The 15,326-nt window shown below is 39.3% G+C and overlaps 2 protein-coding genes and 1 non-coding gene across 3 annotated transcripts; 2 read left to right on the top strand and 1 right to left on the bottom strand.

The window, feature by feature from the left end:
- Positions 1-4,508: 4,508 nt before the first annotated feature.
- Positions 4,509-6,396, top strand: LOC103712599 (dormancy-associated protein homolog 3-like). The gene is made up of 3 exons (XM_039129461.1): positions 4,509-4,893; positions 4,998-5,100; positions 5,970-6,396. Exons 1-3 carry the CDS (start codon positions 4,602-4,604, stop codon positions 5,995-5,997), a joined length of 423 nt encoding a protein of 140 aa, XP_038985389.1. The 5' UTR covers positions 4,509-4,601; the 3' UTR covers positions 5,998-6,396.
- A 1,394-nt stretch (positions 6,397-7,790) lies between these two features.
- On the top strand, positions 7,791-7,863 carry TRNAA-CGC. Its single transcript has one exon. It is a non-coding gene; the product is annotated as a tRNA-Ala (tRNA).
- A 465-nt stretch (positions 7,864-8,328) lies between these two features.
- Positions 8,329-9,011, bottom strand: LOC103712612 (acyl carrier protein-like). Its single transcript, XM_026806717.2, has 4 exons — positions 8,964-9,011; positions 8,744-8,851; positions 8,528-8,647; positions 8,329-8,454 (listed from the first exon to the last, which is right to left on the bottom strand). Exons 1-4 carry the CDS (start codon positions 9,009-9,011, stop codon positions 8,329-8,331), a joined length of 402 nt encoding a protein of 133 aa, XP_026662518.2.
- Positions 9,012-15,326: the final 6,315 nt, after the last annotated feature.

Genomic DNA, 15,326 nt, shown 5'->3' with positions numbered 1-15,326 from the left:
ACAATACGTTGAGTTTTCAAGTATTTGTTTAGATTGTAATGCCATATTAAAGATGGTTCTAATTGCAAAGCATGCATCTACCCACGCATAATGACATGGATGCAAGTGCATGCATTTCAGGTTCTTGGAATGAGGAGGCTTCAATTATGTGGCACTTTCAGTCTACTTGCCTCCATGCCAGATAATCTCCGATGATCTTTGCTCTTGGTTTTGGATAACATATAATTCGTCCATCAAAAGAAGGTGGGGAATTCAATTCTTGGTCCCAAAGATACTTAACACATTAGCTATAGCAAAGCACGGATCGATACGCACAGTGCTTAGTATCCATCATCTACGGCTAGGACAATTGGGGTATCTAATCCTATTTGCTTTTCTAGCTTTCGTCTCGTAGTGTCAGTATCGGCTTAGCAGAGTGCTTTTGCCGTTAGTGTTCTTTCCGATCTCTATGCATTTCACTGCTCCACCGAAAATTTTCTCTGCCCCTATCGTACTCTAGTTTGGTAGTTTCCACCGCCTGTCTAAGGTTGAGCCCTGAGATTTGACGGTGGACTTGAAAAGCTACCTACAGACGCTTTACGCTTAATCATTCCGAATAACGCTTGCATCTTCTGTCTTACCGCGGCTGCTGGCATAGAGTTAGCCGATACTTATTCCTCAAATACTGTCATCTTTCCACTTCATTATACACGAGGGAAAGTATTTTGCTGCATTTCTCATCTATAGGAGCATTTCACATTTTCATTGGAAATATCGGCTTTAGATCCCTTTATTATCTGCATCAACTAATTTTTTATAGCATAATTCTTTGAATGGATAGGCTTGCATATTGAAACGAAAGACGGTAGAACCTTGCCCTTCTTGGTAAAACTGAGTTGTCTCATTCGAGACAAAGCTGCTCAAAAAACATATCTCAAAGTTTAATATGCTTCAAATGGTTTATAGAGAAAGTGAGATAAGAAATTTGTTGACAGTTTCACGAGATGCGGTTGATCCAATATTGGTCGAGATGATTCAGTTTAGTTCTAACATAATAATAAGTTCAACTATTATTTCAAAAATTTAACACAGATGGGACTTTGGTTTGATTTTGAGTTTGAAACTATGCCAGTCTACACTATAAACCCATACGCCCGTACGTGCCTCCCATGCATCCAAGAACGGAACAAACACACGCATGGATTATAGGTCCTTAAATAACACAAAGAAAGTGCAATAGCTTAATACGAGAGGTGGTAGCAGTAGATTGAATGTTTACCGATCGGATCACATGCCAGGTCCATTTGATTCGTGATCAGAATCGGAACATCAGAATTATAATAGAATCGAAATTAGATTTAATGCTATAGAAGAGTAGAAATTGGATCATAGAGAATTAGGATATTCCAATTCTTCTTCAGAATCGAAATGGAAATGAAACTCTCTTCAACTAAATGTTTTTTATTCAAAAGGCAAACTTTCTTCAACCAAACAAGCCTGTAATGATGTCGTGATGAACAGTTATATCGTATTGTATTCTATATATCTACAAGTTAATGGGCATTTTTTCCGGAAGGATTATGTATTTGTTGACAATAATTATGGCAAACATCCAATCTTACACGTAAAGTCTTTCCCATATCGCACGCAAGGCTGCAGGGAAACTGATGAAAAGAAGACCTAAAAACGTACTCCTTGTAGCACACTAGCACTAGGGTACATGGCAAACACCAATCAAACCTAGAAGTTGTTTGACATTCTGTCCGATGCTTCCTATCCTCTTGCAAGATTACGACCACAGCATCCGTATATGGATGGTTGCATTGCTTCTGTCGCCAAATCTCCTAGCCAAAAAAAAAAAAAAACAAAAGGAAAAAAATCTTAACCACAGCTGTTATTTCTCAGAAGACAGGCACCATCCCTGACCTTAGAATGATTCCAAACATACCACAGCTTTCTTAGACCTTATCACCAATGCTAATGACAGCAATAGAAAACCAACACTCTCTTGAATAGGTGGTATCGAAATAAACTAATCAACTAAGGATACAGCGATGTGCATGGCCAATACAAGGGACAAGCTCCTAGTGAGTGATGCTGACTGCCATTGACAACATAAAGGGACCCAATTACTTATTTAGATTGATGTTAATCATAGCTTTTGTTTCAACTAAACCCCACAAGATTCTCACATCCACCCAAAGGGAGGGGACAAACTTCCAAGTGCTCCACAAGGGTAACCCAACTCAAATAGGTCATATATTATTATTGGATGTATGACAAAAACAGCCACAGATGGTCCTTAACAATTGGATTGGATAATATTTACCTATCAAAAGCAGAGCTTTTCACCTTTATTCTATTTTAGTTGGTCTTTGCATGCTAAAAATGTAAATTTTAATTGGTTGTCCCTCCATGCTGATAAATATATGTTGCCCTAAATTGAGCTGGTTGCATTGTTTTGGTAAAGAGGGTGGCAGAAAAAACCAGTCAATCCTATCAATTGCTTCTAATTATAGCTTGTTTTTTCCCTTCTTTTTTTTCACATAGATGACAGGTTCAAATTTGCTTGGTGTCCTAAAGAAAAACCATATCCATTTTTCTATTTTAATGGACTTGCTAAATAGAATAGCCAATTCAATCCCTCACAATTTCTTTACTAAATTAATGTTTGCACAAAGTATTGCGTTGTATTTGTGCAATAACAAGCATGGACAGCGTGGTATCTAATAATATAATTCTTAAATTTAGGCAATTATTTGCATGGCATTCTAAATCTTGAAGCTAAGTAGGAAAAGTGGGCCCCACCACGTGTCGCGATGTGGCTGGCCCAGTTAGATACGGATCTTATCCATTTCTTGGAAACTGGAAACATGGGGCCCACCAAGGGTTTACTTCGTCAACGGCTCCCAGACCTTTCGCGTCTCTTCTCCTCTATTTTTGGGCTCCGTCAAAGATGGCTCGGCTCGAGCCGTCTCAGTTTGCTCGGAGACTCCAATTGGACTTAAGAAAAGCCCAATCCACTGCATTTACATCATCACCAAGTAGTTGAAATTAATACTATTATTTCAACAAAAAAAAAAAACAAAAAAAAAAAAAAACAAACGTGGATCTGAATAAAAGCAGGATTCCAATAATTAAATAGTAACATTTAGTGATTGTTTTGACTTGTTGATCATGTGACGTGAAAAGATAGCTACATCCATTAAGTGAGCTAAGAAAAAATAGCAGGACATCCTTGTCTTTGATGGTAACATTTATATTCTCCCAACGCAAATAGATTATGCAACATGGATAATTAGCTGGGGAGTAGGAAAAGATGTTATATTAAATTGAACTCTCTTTGACCAATTATTTATGTGTACAATTAACAAAGAGTCGTTAATGAAGTGAGGTGTTTAGTGAAAGAAACAGGTTGATAAAGATTTAATGTTTATTCACCACTTTGATCTACCTACTATTAACCCTTCTCACTATATATATGTTGCTCTACGTATGCGTACAGATAAAAATCTCCATCACGTTACATCCCAATAAATGGATTATATAAAGAAAATTAGATTTGTGATTATATTTGAGCGGAGACTGTCAAGATTAATTATTATTTTTATTTTGATGATTGAAATCATCCTAGTAAGGTTTCCATCGATCGATTGCTAATGCTTTTGGCTTCAATATTGAAAGACTAAAAGTTAAAGGAGTTCTATTCATTTCTACTTGACTCCAAAGATTAAAAAAAGAAAAAACATGAAAAACATGCAATATATATAACATGCATCTTCCTCTGATATTTTATTTCTTTGTCTCATTTGGAAAAAAAAATTGCTTACTCAAATACACATATAAGAAATTATATAACAAAAACAAAACAACCACAAAAAAACTTAGTTAGAGATATGCAAGAAGACTTGAAAACAATTAGTTTCAAGTCCTTTAAATCTTTTTTTGCTTATTTTTTACTATATAAAAAATACATTGTAATCGTTTTCTAAAAAGGTTCTTTTCGTAGTCACTTTTTTTTCCTCAATCAGTGATAATTTTTTCACTCTAATGAGGTTAAAAAGGAGAAAGCGGGTTATATGCAATTCTTATGTATTAATATAGCTATCGCCTCCACATGTTCGGGCCTCGAGCACCGAACATCCCTCATAGTTTAAGAAAAAGACTAGTAGCTAACGTCATGTATGAATGATTAAATAGAACTGTTACAAGAATAATCAAGTATAATAAAGAGTGCCACTATGAAACAAGCATTCTCTTACACCTAAAGCTCATCCTATGCAAAAGTATGGCACAAATCACAGAGATAGGGTAGCTTCCTAGAGAACTAGAGATCAGGCCCATCAACTTGTTCCTTTGTATTTCTGAATTTTCTTAAGGCCCATATGCCCAAGTAGTAGCAAGCCGGAGCCGAGCCAATTCAGGCAAGCCGATTGAGGGACAAAAATGACCTTATCCAAAAGAATCCCCCTGCGAGGTCGCCAAAATTCTCTCCCTCATCCCCTTCCTCTCTTCCATAAAACCCCACCCTCCCCCATACGAAGGAGCTTAGAAGACAGGGGATTCAGGGGCTCCGTCTTGAGTTTCCCTTGGACGGATTACAATAAGAAGAAGAGGGGAGAATGGGACTTCTCGACCAGCTGTGGGACGATACGATGGCCGGTCCCCGGCCGGACTCCGGCCTCGGCAAGCTCCGCAAGTACTCATCCTTCTCCCCCTCCTCCTCCTCCTCCGCCTCCGCAGCCGCCGCCGCCGTCGCCGAAGCTGCCGCGGCGCCCGGCGGCCTCCAGGTCACCCGGAGCATCACCATCCTGCGCACAGCCTCCTCCGGCGCCTCCTCCCCCCGCAGCGCCCTCGACTCCGGTTCCTCCGCCCCCTCCTCGCCAGCTAGCGTCCCCAGCTCCCCCCTCACCCGTGAGTACACCCCTTCTAGAACCCCCTAGAACGTTCTAGAAGGAAGGAGAAGATTGAAAATCCCTTTTTGCCCCCCGGCTTTGCTTGTTATTTTTTGTTTGTAGCTACGGGGCCGAGAGGAGAATGGAGGAGGCTGAAGAAGAAGCCGACGCCAACGGCGGAGGGTATGGAGACGGCACAGCCCCGGAACCCGACCGTTTACGACTGGTCTGTTCTTTTCCCTTCTTTCAAATTTAGCGCAGAAAATGGATATGGTTGCATATGTTTTCATACCTGCTTTGCTGGTTTTATTTGGTTTGCCTCGCGTTCAGAACTTGTAAGTTTTATGGTGATGAATTAGATATGTTTAAGATGAGATAAGAACATCATCTCTCTTTGTTAATTTGATAAGAACATTCATGTAGATTCACAAAGGTTTTTTGTTTAGATATTTATCTCGGGAATTAGTTGAACTAAATAATAATTTTATGAGAATAAGTATTTTTCACCATGAACATATTATTCTATCAGAATCAGCAACTTATTCAGAACTTTTACCAGGTTATCATGATATATTATGACAGAAATATGTGAACATATCAATTTCTTTGAATGTTTACCAACTTTCTTCACTTGATGAACATATAGCGTTCTATAAAATTTTGGTGGCCGGCGGGATCTACTGTACCCAAATGAAAAACTAAATTCTTTTAAATCTCTTGAAAATTTTCCTTGTTACCAAAAAAGTTCGGGAGAACCACGCATATCTCTTTGGCATGTTCCTTTCCTGGTTCCTGGTTCCTAGTTCCTGGGGCTTTATGCATAAAGAAATTGTTAATTTGTTGAAAAGCGAGGACCTATATGGAACTGCATGTAATAATTATCCGAGTCTATCATGATCCATCCAAACCAGGGGCACATAGATTTGATGGTTAATATGGTTTAAGATTATAATTATTTTTTTGTCAACCAGAAGACTCTTGTTTCTGACAAAGCTAAAACAAAAGAGAAGGGCAAAAAATTAAAGGAAAAAAGCAAAATACTCTTTTTTGTTTTTATTTTGTTATCTGCACCTAATTTGCTTGATTTCGTCGCAGGGTGGTGATAAGTTCTCTGGATAGATGAGACCGAGTTAAAGAGGAGAAGGATTACAGTTCACTTCAGTGTGGTGGAGACAGTGCTGTTTATAAATCTGTATACAAATGCAGATTTTTGTAGTAATAGTAGTAGTAATAAAATTGCGAGGGAGCGTAGGGAAAACACTAGGGGACAAGGAGTGCTTGGGTGGAGTGATGGAGAGAAAACCTCGGTAGGTTTAAGCGAGTTTTGCAAAGCAGGAGTGTTCTTGGTCTTCCCCCCTCCAATGCCTGTTTGGAGTTTTGCTTTGTAAATTGAATGATGGCTCTTGGCTCTGTATCCAACCAAATTTTTTTTGCATTTGTCATGTCCGATCTGACCATTACTGCTGTGAACTTTGATGCCAAAGTTAAAAGGTGTAATGACGTAGATGCATGATTTTTTTTCCTTGAATGAAGACCAAGTTAGAAGCACATTTCATTCAAAAGTCGCAAGTACAATAACCATAGGAAAACGTATGAAGTTAAACTATATGGGAACAGTTTATTCGAGTTTGTATTATGTTCTTATCCTCTACATCCCAAATTAAGAACATATTTGGTTGGAGTCTTGGAGAGAGTTAGGCTTTGGATGGAAATGGAAAGGAGTGACTTCTATTTCAGTTGTTTGGTTGGGAGGAGTCCTATGCTCATTCTGATTTCAAGAAGAATGAGAATACTCTAATCTTCGTAAATCTAATCTGAATTCTTATCTGGTACTTAAATTCTATTTCAATTCCAATTCCAATGATGGACCAAACACGTCGGAGAATATGGCTATGCCGCTTTTCATTCTAATTCTGATTTCGATTCAGATCGCAAACCAAATATACCCTAAATCTAGTTATGGTTCTAAAAAGAGTTGACAAAGTTTTAGTTGTTGATGGAAATTGTATGATAATGGGCAGACTCGATTATATCTGGATGAGCATGGTTCCTCTGAAGCTCTAAGTGGATGCGCCAACTATGTCCAGCAACTTGCCCATATTATAAAGATTATCTACAATCAAGAAGAATGCTATAGAATGATTATTTTTCTAGAATAAGGTTGATTACTTAAAAGAGTCGGTGTAAAGTAGAAGCAAGTTTCTAGAGGCTTAAATCCTGTTCATTTGCTGCTAACTCCTGAACTGTGACTGATTCAACATTCTTTATATATCTTTTTTCAACTAAAGATAGTTTCGACTAAAGATAAACATTATAAGGGCGTTGCTATTTGCTAGTAAACTATTCCACACCAGATGTTTTTTTTAACCAAAACTTGCCAGGCATCCAATCTTTTTTTTTTTTTTTTTTTTGGTATGCAAAAATCCCAACCTTAAGAACCAATGGTGGTGGGATCGATGTACAATGACCTACTACAAGGCTAAAAGTTAATCTAGACCCTGTTAGTTGCTCAGATATGCAATTTGAATCTAATAGTTCATCTCCTCAGAATATAACAACATAACCGAAAAAGACACCGATCGGTTTGATATGAGGAAATAAACATGGTTTTTCATGAAAGTTTCCCACTTTCTAGTGCTACCAACACCACATGCATGAAGTGATTTTTCATTCATTAGGATAGCCTACAATTGGTAGTATTCTATTTCTTAAACTACTACTGTTGTTATATCCATATAAATAACATTATTTTTTCTTAGTGTTCTCTGTGCCATTGCCGGCACGAGATTCCTTTTCATCCTTATGAACCTTTTCTGCCGACAAATCCTTATAATTTTTGAATAAAATAAATTACAAAAGGAATGTCCACCAGGGTTAAAGCATCAAGATAAAATGTTTTGCGAAACAATGGCACTTGGGGACGTAGCTCATATGGTAGAGCGCTCGCTTCGCATGCGAGAGGCACGGGGTTCGATTCCCCGCGTCTCCATAAAATTTTTTTATTAGTTTTCATAAAATAAACCGGAAGGAAGGAAAGGCTTTCTCCTCTTGTCAAATGACTCAAATTTATCCTTTGTGTACTAAAAAAAACCTGAAGACTGGATGCACAAAATATCAAAGCAAAAAATTCCCAAGACCAACTACCAGAAAATTGACATAAAACTAAAGTTTATGAAATTTATTTCTTCTTCTTCTTTCATGTTGATGTAGAAAGAGATCATTGCTTCATTCATTCCATAAAAAAAAAGGGGAAGATTTCCCATTGAAGAATGGTGAAAAAAACCACAAGGATTCTTTATCCTTGTAAAACTGGAAGACTAGAAAAACAAAATTCCAAAGCAAAACGTAGGAAGACCAATAACCAGAAATTGACATGAAACTACTGTTTATGAAACTTATTTTTCTTGTTTCAAGATCAATGCTTTCAGATTAGACATATCCGGCATTGCCGTCGTTAAGCACCCTCTGCTTTCACTTTTCCGATGAGGTCGGCGGCATCTTGAACAGTTGCAATGTTTTCAGCTCCACCTTCTCCTATCGACACTTGAAACCTCTCCTCCAATGCCATCATAATCTCCACCTGACACCATTAACTTCAAATCATGCACCAAGATAAAGCATAGAGTCCAAGTAGAAATTTGGAAATCACTTACCGTGTCGAGAGAATCAGCACCCAAATCAGCAAACTTTGTTTGGGGCGTCACAGTGCTCTCATCAATCGACAGCTGCTTCGCAATGGTGCTTTGAACAATTCGCAGAACTTCAGATTTAGCCTGCATTGAACAAGCGTCATTCTTCAAAACAAAATCAAGTCTTGGAACATGTAAGATCCAATGGATCGAGTGACACAAAGTAGAGAGAATTTCCACCATGGAGCATGAGATTGGACTAGTACTCCTGGAACATCTTGGGAGTGGAGACTGTAGTCTTGCACCTCCATGTTGAATCTTTCGTCCAAGTCTTGGTCCACAAACCCTCTGCTCAAGCCAAAAAGTATTATAGCTTAATCAGCACTACAGATAACATAGGATAACAAATTTTGGAGGAAGGCAACATGACACTCAGCAAGAAATAGCGAACTATAATTACCATGGCAAGCTTGTTAGGTTTTGGCCTTACAGCTACTGGTAGAGACATCGCCATAGAAGAGATGGAAATGAATGCAGCCATGCTCTTCTTTAGGTGAGCACCTTGAGGAAGAAATGAAGCACGGAACTTCTTCGAACCCAAACTTGAGTGACATGGAAGTGGGGAGTTTAGGTTGCTCGTATATAGACTTCTCTACTAATGTGGCGGAAAATGGTGGTGATGAAACCCAAGTAGCTTAGCAGGCTAGGCCTGTGAAGTGGGTGGTCCATACAATGCACCGTGTCAGCTTATGTTTGTAGGGAATGTTGGTCTCGCAAAAAAAAAAAAAAAAAACTCAAATAACTCACCAAACAAGGTCTATGCCGCCTGAACACTCTTTACTAGTAATACTGCATGAGATGAGATAAAATGAAGGCTGACCGCCGGCCATCTACAGCACTAGCCGCCGATCCTACACACTTCCAATGCTTTCGCATGCACTTCTGTATTTCTACTAATATTGGTGTTGATGCCCAAAATCCGGTCTGATGATCTAGAGACGAGAAGGGCGCCGCGCCGATCTGCCATGTAAAGATGCTGACCTACAAAATCGGATAGGATATTAGGAATAACATGCGAGAAAAGAGAATATGATGTAGAGTAAGTTGTATCTTGCGCATGCCTGGTTCTTGAGTGCCTTTCATAGACGAAGAGTTTCTGTCCCATTGGAGATTATCTCTTGATTTTTCTTATCCGGATCAATCGGAGAATAGAAGTCCTATCTAGATTGATCTGCTGCTGGGCTATGTGTTAGCTCATGATAAGCAAATCAAATTTAGGCCATATCAATTGGAAACACGCAATGCCCATGAGAGAGAAACATTAATATAATAATAACATTTTTTTATAGTTTCACACAAACAAAAAGAAAAAGTGAAAAATAAATATCCACTAAGGAAGGCCTTGCATCATAGTCCCATATTAACTAATAAAAGTGATGCCACATAGGTTTATTAGCCTGGGCCAATCCTCCTCCTAACAATTTAAGTTTTTGGGTTGAGTCCATAACACTTGCAAGGCTAGCGTTTTTATAGGGCCTACTTGTAATAAACCAAGATCTTATCAAAACAGCCTAGTTGAAGTGAACTATACAGGTTGTTTGGCTTGCATAAGTACCCAAGATAATCTAAAGTATAACCAATATGAAGCTAAACACACATAGTTCAATTCCGCTTTAATACCCTTTAACGACCCTAACAACCTAGGATCTTGTCAAAAAATGCTAGTTAAAAGGTATTATTTAGGTTCTTTAGCCTTATATAACTACCAAGGATCTCCCTAGCATATGTCAATATGGGGTTAAAAACAAGCTCGTGTACATCACTACGTAACAACCCATAGTATCTCACCTAAAAAGGACTAGCCATAAGTTATTATTTTGGTTCACATACCCATCCATAATCTTTCCAACACACAACTGATGTGGGACTAAACACGTGCCTTTATTCTACCAAGCTAAGGGTCCAAATCTAATCAAATCCAATAGCAAACATCATAATCAGCTTGCGATCATCCTTAAAGGACTAATGTTGTAGTGTTCTCTTGGCTATCGAGTGGGTTTACTCCAATACCAAAAAGGCTAACCAAAACTTATAATTTAGGTTCGATAGTTTTGTATAAGTATCCAAAATTCTCCAAATATATAATCTTTGGGAGATTAAACACATGCCCGCATTTGCACATACTTCCTCATTGAAATTTCGATGTTCTCGCCAAGCTAAAAATCCAATTCAAACATAATCGCATACCATCCGGACCAGAGAATATTGTACCATCGGCCAGTCGTGGTATGTGCTTATGTTTTGAAATTGGATTCTATTGACAGTTTAAGCCCGAAGGTGTCAAATTGAAGGCCCTCCAATCAATCCGTTTGCCTTGAATAACCTCGTCATCTAAATGTCCTTGCAAACGGCTTTTTTGAAAAGGAATAAATGCCCATTATCATCGCCACTGTGGCAGAAGCCTTGCCCATGAAGTCCACCGAAGACATGGGAGAACACAAGAGTGGCTTCAGGATAAGGAAGAGGATTGGAGAGACAAAAAATGGGCTAGTGATAATACCATAACAACAACTTGTGATCGAAACTCACCTGCCCACCACAACCATTCAGCCCGAGTTAGTCGAGCAAACGATACAAGCTCTACTGGGCCATCCCTTCCTTGACCAAAGATATTGTCTAGGTGTGGAAGGTTGGTACTCATCCGAAAATAGCATTGCTCCTTCGAGAAGCAACTTAAAATCATCTCCCCTACTGAAGTGTTCTTCATCAATGTGGTCTTCATGTATTCCTCTATCGCAATTGTTGCCCTGGTGTAGGGCCACGCCATATCCTCTTTGAATGTCTAAGAGTGGTGAATGCATGGAAGAATGCACCAATTCCAAATGTAGTTACCATCCCTTCTTTCCCTTGGATAACCTTCTTTAATGTCTTAAGGAAGGGCAGAAAGAAGCAAGGATAAAAATGATGTGATTTTTATATGCTATATTGCTTATCATATTTGTCTGGTAAGGAATGACTGAATATTAGAAAATACACACCATGACTCATGCTTGATCATTATGACAACTGTTCTTCAAGTATCAAAAATTCACTCATAATAATGCAATTGGGGTCTTTGATAGTTGGAGAAACTAGGGTTCCCTGTCAACAGTCCTTGCGTTTATCTACCTATGTGATCACCTTTTTCACTTAGAAGCCTCCAACTCCTAGTTTCCTCAAGATCAATTTTAACAGCAATATAACTTACAATGAATTTTATGGTCATACATATCGCAATTCCCATGGTAGTGTTCCAAAGGGCCTTGAAAGGCCTTATTTATACCATTGTACCTTGAGCAAGACATTGTGGAGGGTGACTCAGAAATTGTGATTACCTAGATAAGCTCATGAGAATAATGCCAATCTTCTGCTTTATAATATTTGGAGGATCGTATCTTCTCCAAGGGACTATTTGGAATTCCGAAAGTAGGGCTGCATATAGCTCAAGTTGCAGGTGCACTGTAGCCCGCTTGTTTGGATGCCTGCAACTCAAATCACACATTTTGTTGAGTTTCTCAAGCTGCAACTTAATAATATTATCTTTCTTTCCTCCCACTCCTCCTCCACTAGTGCTCACATCCTCTACCTGCTCTGCCATGTGTCACTTCAAGCCCTCTACTCCACTGCTCTTCTTCACTTTTTCTATTCTTCACTTTTTCTACCCTACTCAAGCTTGCACCGCCACCCGCTCCCTTCCATAGTCCTAGGTTCATGTCTAGGCCATCACCACCAATGATCCAATACCGACATCTTTGTCCAAGATACCACCGCTTCCGGTAAATTAAATGGCAATCTCTTGCATTCGACTAGAGAATAAATTAGAAAAAAAAAATAAAACCCTATAGGTTGACATCATAGATCGAAAATAGAAGATTTGTACAAGTAATATATCTTGTCACCACTTTGTGAAAAAATTCTTAGGTATGAATATGTCAGATACCCATGACTTGTTTGGTAAAATACTCTCCCTCTTTAAAAAATATATTCTTTTTTCTACCTTGTCTTTGTGTGCATCAAATAATCTGACCTAATGTCCATTTGCACGGTGTTCAACGGAATGTCTACCAAGGATGCCTCTCTTTTCGCAAACTCCTCCAAATATAAAAATTGAGACTTTATGTAAGTTAACTACTACAACTTTAAATTGTAATACAAGCTGAGTTGGAAGATAACTTCAACTACAAGATTCTAAACAATCTCGATGCAACCCATATCCATAAAGAGTCAAATAATGTTGCAAACTGGTCATCATTTGTTGCAAATCACATGAGATGAATCCTCCAGGACTCTCTTCTCTATTTTTTGTCAGCTTCATGACCTCTCGTTTTATGATTCTAAAAGATGCATTTAGAATATATACATTTTACCCACAAAAAAATCTCCTACCTCAGCCTTGGAACTAATATTGATGGTATTTAAGACGTCTTCAAAACACATTTTTAAAATCTATCTTATTTAGTTGCCCCACCTTTTTTTTAAAAAAAAGTGTTCAGTCAAAAATTGTGTTTCAAAAATTCTAAAAAATGCAAGGCGTCAACTACACTTGCTCAATAGGTGGGCCATATTAGGTTCAGCCTAAGATAACGCTTGATTTTTTTTTAGGCCTAGGTCCGACTCAGCTTAACCTTCGGATTTACTTTCTAGGCCTGAGCCTGCTACTTATCGAGTTTCGGTTTTTTCGGACCGAACTGCGGGCTTTGCCAAAAAAATCTCTTTCTTAAAATTAAAAAGAGAGAATACTCAAGGAGGAGGAAACTATGGGGACGAGGAGGAGAAGGATGAGAGAGATGTCGAACAGGGGCGGCCAGACTAGTGGAGAGAAGGTGGAGGGGAGGAGAGGAGGGGGAGGTGCGATGGGAGGTGGCCAGACTAGCTTCTATTCATCGACAATATTTTTTATTTCATCCAAGCAGGATCAGAAGTATCCGCCTTATTAGTGAGAATGCCTTCCGCAGTGGGTTATCAACCTACCCTTAGTACAGAAATGGGTTCTTTCGTCCCAGCTAGAGTATATCCTATTTTTAGTATGCGTTGAAAGTTTCAAAGGCCTTTGGGATATAAAGACTTTGAATCAAATATTCTGTTTTTTATTTCCTTCCTCTTCCATGCGGGAGTCAACTCTATTCGGGCTAACACAGAGCGAGTCACTCTCATTCATCAAAGGAAGGAAAGGAAAAACGGAAGGGGATATTCGTTTTTGATGTCACTACTTTAAGCGGAAGTCTATCGCCTCAAACTGGGACTTAAGCGGAAGTCTGATTTTTCCTTGTATCTTGAAGTGGCTCAGCTTGGACAGATTTTCAAGAGGAGAAGTCAAGTTAGTGCTATTAGTAGAGTTGCTTTCTCCCCCAAACCACCTTATTTGCGTACTGGAACAGCTGCAGCAATGGTCACACGAACAAAGTAAGGAAAGGGATCTCCTCCAAAAAGAATCTACTTATGATTGCGCTATTCCCCTATCTCAAATCTCTTTCTTCCTCTTAATGTCGTCTCGCTCGCTGCTTTCTTCCTTTGGAGAGAGAGGAGGAGGGGACGAGAGTCCGTCAGGCCGGTCAGACAGGTGGAAAGCAGGAGGAGGGGAAGGGGAGGAGGAGGCGGGACGAAGGACGATCGGGTCGGCTGAATGAGTGTGGAAGGGGAGGTGGGGCAGGGAACAATCGAGCTGGCCAGATGGGTGTGGAGGAGGGGAGGGAGAGGTGGGACGGAGAACAGTCGAGCCGGCCGGTTGGGTGTGGAGGAGGTGGGACAAAGGGCAGCTGGATCGTAGGGGAGGAGGAGGTGATGTCAAAGGAAAAAAAGCTTACAAAAGAAAGCTATCCAGCTAGAAGTATTGATTCATATCCATATGAGTGGCATGGATGGTAAATCATTTGCAATCTTTTTCGGCAAAACTTAAACATGGAGGTTCAGGAAGTACTGCATGCCAACATTCACTGGTGAAAAGACCAGCAAGCAAATCTCCTTTCTTGATTCTGATCTTAGCCCTAAACATCGTATCGAAACCATATCGAAGAGGTGGGAGAGAAACCATCACAAAATTAAAAAAAAATAAAAATATATTTTATAATATATTTTATATAATATAATATATAAATATTGGGCTCAAGTGGACTTAAAAAGTTAAACCTAGGCCCGCCCAAATGATCCATGCTCGGATGGACCAACAGGCCACCCAATTTTTTAGGACCAGCATCAACCCATCTCATCGTCAAAACCACCATGGGCAAATAGAACCTTTGCTCTTAAAATAGATAATAGAACCAACCTCAAACTCTGGCAATTTAAATCCTTCCCTAGTGAATTCAACTAGTGACTTTTCCAATGTTTTTTTGGGCAGATAGAAGCACTCAATATAGCGTACGAGACGCCCACATAATAATGGAAAACTTGATGGAAGGTAGCAATGTTCAAGATATCTATCACATATAAATTTTAAGCACATAGCACACATTCTCATATACTTAACAGAAGACAAAAGTCAAAACACCTTCCTAGGTTCCCGTGCATCAGTCCACGCATTTGTTCCCCCCATCTTTGCTCTAGAAGGCTACGAACCCACAAATCCCAAATGTTGCTTCAGGAATTCTATCGGGTGCGATACCAGGTGACTCACATGGCTCCGCTACCTATAATACCACCAGCCGGTGAGTTGCTACCGCCGGCACTTGGCACTAACAAGAACTAATAGACCAAGCACAGGTTTTACCGAACTTCCCAGCGACTCAAATCAACCTAAACGGGAGAATCATCCAAGCAACATTCACATAGATGTGATGCTGCAGGC

Source organism: Phoenix dactylifera, chromosome 8 (genome assembly GCF_009389715.1).
Source record: "Phoenix dactylifera cultivar Barhee BC4 chromosome 8, palm_55x_up_171113_PBpolish2nd_filt_p, whole genome shotgun sequence".
Taxonomy (NCBI): Eukaryota; Viridiplantae; Streptophyta; class Magnoliopsida; order Arecales; family Arecaceae; genus Phoenix; species Phoenix dactylifera.
Note: the sequence above shows the minus strand (reverse complement) of the source record. Positions and strands in the feature narration are given on the sequence as shown.

Coding starts and splice junctions, on each gene's coding strand:
- LOC103712612 (XM_026806717.2), bottom strand. CDS start 9,011: ATGTCTCTACCAGTAGCTGTAAGGCCAAAACCTAACAAGCTTGCCATG. Junction 8,648..8,743: donor GTCCAATCTCATGCTCCATG/GTGGAAATTCTC, acceptor TGTTCAATGCAG/GCTAAATCTGAAGTTCTGCG. Junction 8,455..8,527: donor GTGCTGATTCTCTCGACACG/GTAAGTGATTTC, acceptor TAATGGTGTCAG/GTGGAGATTATGATGGCATT.
- LOC103712599 (XM_039129461.1), top strand. CDS start 4,602: ATGGGACTTCTCGACCAGCTGTGGGACGATACGATGGCCGGTCCCCGG. Junction 4,894..4,997: donor CCCCAGCTCCCCCCTCACCC/GTGAGTACACCC, acceptor TTTTGTTTGTAG/CTACGGGGCCGAGAGGAGAA. Junction 5,101..5,969: donor AACCCGACCGTTTACGACTG/GTCTGTTCTTTT, acceptor ATTTCGTCGCAG/GGTGGTGATAAGTTCTCTGG.